Source organism: Phoxinus phoxinus (genome assembly GCF_949152265.1).
Source record: "Phoxinus phoxinus genome assembly, chromosome: 19".
Classification (NCBI taxonomy): Eukaryota; Metazoa; Chordata; class Actinopteri; order Cypriniformes; family Leuciscidae; genus Phoxinus; species Phoxinus phoxinus.
This window is the reverse complement of record NC_136894.1, coordinates 30,635,165-30,640,164: the sequence shown is the minus strand read 5'-3', so window position 1 is coordinate 30,640,164 and position 5,000 is coordinate 30,635,165. Positions and strand designations below refer to the sequence as shown.

The 5,000-nt window shown below is 40.8% G+C and overlaps 1 protein-coding gene across 1 annotated transcript in view; it reads right to left on the bottom strand.

The window, feature by feature from the left end:
• The window catches only part of osbpl10a (oxysterol binding protein-like 10a), a 34,833-nt gene that overhangs the window by 27,643 nt on the left and 2,190 nt on the right, over nt 1-5,000 (bottom strand). The window contains 2 exon segments of the mRNA XM_079591830.1: nt 3,708-3,809; nt 3,812-3,882. Of these exon segments, the coding sequence (XP_079447956.1) occupies nt 3,708-3,809; nt 3,812-3,882 (173 nt within the window).

Genomic DNA, 5,000 nt, shown 5'->3' with positions numbered 1-5,000 from the left:
CAGCACTGAGACTGAATGACACACACACACACACACACACACACACAAGTTTGAGTTCCAGCACTGAGACTGGATCAACCACAAACACATAATTAATGAGAAACAGAACAGCAGCGAGAGCTGGAGTATATCTGATCACCAGCCGCCACACACACAGTCTAACACACACACAGTCTAACACACACACACAGTCTAACACACACACAGTCCAACACACAGTCCAACACACACACTCACTAGCAAGCACACTCATACACACTCTAAAACACACACACACTCTATAACACACTAACACTAACACACACACTCTAAAACACCCTCTAACACACACAATCTAAAACACAGTAACACACACACAAGCACTAGCACGCACACTCACTCATACACACACTCTAAAACACCCTCTAACACACACACACACACACACGCACACACACAAGCACTAGCACGCACGCTCACTCATACACACACGCACTCTAACACACCCTCTAACACACCCTCTAACACACACACTCAATCACACTCACAAACACACACACACACACACACACACAAATAAACACACACACACACACATATACACACACACAAACAAATACACACAGACAGTATGTCCTAACAATTACATAGATATTAAAAAATAAATTCTCAGATGTGTCATAATGTTTTCTCAAATGATTCTGCACTGAAATCCATCTTTGGAATTGGGAATGTTATTAAATAATGATGTTTATTGCCCGGCGTGACAGAGCGAAACTGGCCAGATCAGAGATGAGCGGGAACATTACAGGACAGACATTCATATTGCAACACTTTATAACTCAATCGAAATCAAAACAAATACTGTTCAGATATTAGATTTTATATATATATATATACTATTTTTTTTTTTTTTACCCAGAACCCCTTGCGAGGGCAGCAGTGAGCAGATCCTCTGAAACTCAATACGGCAGATGTTTCTGTTTCTTAGTTATTAATGCTCACTTAATGTTCTCTCTCCTGCAGCGTCACCTTCATCAGAATCAGATTATTAATACTCAACCTTATGAATATCACGATAACCTTCACTCGAGCAGCTCAGCATTAGTGTTTAAACCAGCGCTTGATGTAATTATGATGCGTTCTGTAACGCGCAGGAGATATTACTGATATTAATATGAGGTGAACGAGTCATTAAGACTCAACACTAGGACTGAACATTATACGTGTAAGTACTTGTGTGTCAAATGATTGATTTATTTGGTAAGTAGCCATGTAATAAGCGGGATAATGTTTAGCGAGGCGGTTGTTATAGGGGTTGTGTTCGCTATAACAACCGCCTCGATATACATTATCCCGCTTATTACATGGCTACTTACCAAATAAATAAATCATTTGACACAAAATATTGATTTAAAAAGGAGTTTATTGATTTAAAAACGATTGTATTGCTTCCGCTAAAGAAAATAGTCTGTTCGGTTAGAATCCTGTGTCCATGGCAACGCTGTTTACATTAGAATTCAACCAAGCCATGTAATATATACTGTATATATATTAGGTTGTGTAACAATATATCGCAACACAAAACTGCAACAATATGTATCGTGGATAGTTCACCCAAAATGAAAATTACTGTGTGAGAAAAAATTCAAGTTTTCAGAGTTTTAGTGTCAGTACTACATTACACTACTGTATATAATGTTGAATATAATGTATAATAATGTATTAGGGGAATATTTGTGTCCTGATAATGTCAAATGTCTGATGTTACCAGTAAAAAATGGCTTATTTTATTTTAAATATATCGAGTCAGTGACAGAGATCAAGCATATTCGTCTAAAAATAATTCTGTATTTTCATCTTCAGAATCATGAATATTGTTATTCTGGTATCTCTATTGTCCTGTGCTTTGGGTTTCCAGCACAAGTCCGAGTCTATTCATTTACACACACAATCTAATATCAAATTTAGCATTTTAATCAACAGTACATTCATAAACTTTTATCACATGTCTCTGTATGGAGCTAAAAGAGTCTCAATAAAGATAAATGCACACACTACATTCACATATGCACACACATGATTCATAAATACACACACAGGATACACAAATGCGCACAAAATTCACAAATGCACACACAAAATTTAAAAAGCACAGAAGATTCACAAATGCATACAAAATTCACAAATTCATAAATACACACACAATTCAGAAATGCAAACAAAATTTACAAATGCACTCAAGATTCAGAAATGCACAGGGCAAGATTCAGACGTGTATTTCTGATGCACACACAAATATATATTGATTTACAAACTGCTTGCGGTCTGTGAACTTCACTGCATTTGTGTGTGAATTTTGAGACTCCCTTGACTTGGCTCGACACACAAATGCCTTTTTTTAAACAGGGAATGATCAGCAACCAATCAGATATCTGCCTTGGTTTAGCCAATCACAAGAACGCACCCAGCGTGGGGGATTGTTTACTCATAAGCCAATCACATGAATGCGTTCACACAGCGCGATATGCATGTGGCGCGGGCGCGGTCGAGTTCTGTCTGTCTTCACTTTGACATTCAGAGCACTGGGCAGAAATCACATCGCGTCAACACCCGCCGCGGGCCTTCGCGATGCTTTGTTTTAATTAAACAGTCGGATTCCCCTGGTCCGCACCAGTTCTAAGTCTCTATATAATATCTATGGGTTGAGACCTCAACATGGCTTCTGGCAACGACTTACCGCTCCCCTGTCGTAGCCAGAAGCCATGTTGAGGTCTCTCAACCAACTGACAGACAGAACTCCACCGCGCTCGCGCTCGCGCCCGCGCCACATGCATATCGCATCACACGTGTGAACGCATTCATGTGATTGGCTTATGAGTAAACAATCCCCCACGCGGGGTGCGTTCTTGTGATTGGCTAAACCAAGGCAGATATCTGATTGGTTGCTGATCATTCCCTGTTTAAAAAAAGGCATTTGTGTGTCGAGCCAAGTCAAGGGAGTCTCAAAATTCACACACAAATGCAGTGAAGTTCACAGACCGCAAGCAGTTTGTAAATCAATATATATTTGTGTGTGCATCAGAAATACACGTCTGAATCTTGCCCTGTGCATTTCTGAATCTTGAGTGCATTTGTAAAATTTTGTTTGTATTTCTGAATTGTGTGTGTATTTATGAATTTTGTGTGAATTTGTGAATTTTGTATGCATTTGTGAATCTTCTGTGCTTTTTAAATTTTGTTTGTGCATTTGTGAATTTTGTGCGCATTTGTGTATCCTGTGTGTGTATTTATGAATCATGTGTGTGCATGTATGAATCCTGTGTGTGCATATGTGAATGTAGTGTGTGCATTTATCTTTATTGAGACTCGTTTAGCTCATATCTCTGAGTATCGCAATAATATTGTATTGTGAGTTAATATCGTGATGTATCGAATCGTGACATGAGGATATCGTTACACCGCTGATATACATATATATATCATGTGACTGTAGCACTGTACAGACTGAGAAACCCCTGAATAAACGCTCTGGACAGTGACGGTCACATGATCTTCTTTAGTGATGTCACTGGCATGACTGAAACAGAGGCTGCTGGTTGTCACGGTAACGGTAACCTTCATCTCCGACCCGAGAGTCCCGAGCACGTTTTGAAGCGAGTGTTTGAACACCCGGACCCCTACACCCCCCGAGTGAACGCTCTGGAGCGGGACGGGTGCTAGAATACCTCTGAGTTTGAAGAGCTCCCCATTGGCCGAGCTGACGACGAACATGTGCGGCGCCTCGTCGCTCGTCGTCACGGAAGCACCAATCAGAGGCAGGGAACCCGGGGCTTCAGGCTCCGCCCCTGCTCGTGCACGTAATACTGCAGCTGACCCACATCAGGGTCCAACACGAAATACCTGCACACACACACACACACACACACACACACAGGATAGTGAGACACATCACAATATAACTGGATCACGACTTTTCCAAAACTTGGAAGCTGGAATTAATTATTTATTTGTGTTACACTGGACCATCAGTCTAAAATAATATATGATTTACCTTTGGTGTGTGTGTGTGTGTGTGTATAAATCTGTGCATGTGTGTGAGTGTGTGTGTGTGAGAGAGAGAGTGTGTGTGTGTGTGTGTGTGTGTGTGTAACAGAGTGTGTGTGAAAATCTGTGCATGTGTGTGCGTGTGTGTGTGTGTGTATAAATCTGTGCATGTGTGTGAGTGTGTGTGTGTGTGTGTGTGTGAGAGAGAGAGTGTGTGCGTGTGTGTGTGACAGAGTGTGTGTGTGTAAATCTGTGCATGTATGTGCGTGTGTGTGTGTGTGTGTGTGTGTGCGCGCGCATGTGTGAATGTGTGCATATGTGTGAGTGTGTGTGTGAATGTGTATATATATCTGTGTGAGTGTGTGCATGTGTGCGTGTGAAAAAGTGTACATGTGTGTGTGCGTGGCGTGCACGAATGTGTGTGTGAATGTGTGCATGTGTGGGTGAATGTGTGGATGAATGGGTGCGTGTGTGTGCGCGCTAATGTGTGCGTGTATGTGTGCACGTAAGTGTGTGTGTGTAAGTATGTGTGATTTTATCAAAAACATATGTAATTTTGCACATAAAGTCCAGAACACTGGAAGTTGTCGTGATGCTGCATTTAATAATTACTGCAAAGTTTTCCAATTAGTAGAAGCAGCAACATTTAGATCAACACGGCCAAAACTAGATTTTCATCTGAACATTCAGAAGAATCCAGTTAGCTGGTGTGGTTTGGTGATGTGCAACATAATTTCATGAATAATAATAATAATAATAGTTATTTTATTAAAAAAAAATGTACTTGAAGATCTGCATGTGACTGCTGAGCTCAGATGATTGACTGTCACTCAATCCCACAATCCCTCTGGCCAATCACTCGCTCAGACAATTAGAGTGTGTGTGTGTGTAAATGAGACTGAAAGTCAGAGCTCAGCTCTCTGTGTGATTAAACTCTACGAACCTCACACACACACACACACACACACACACAC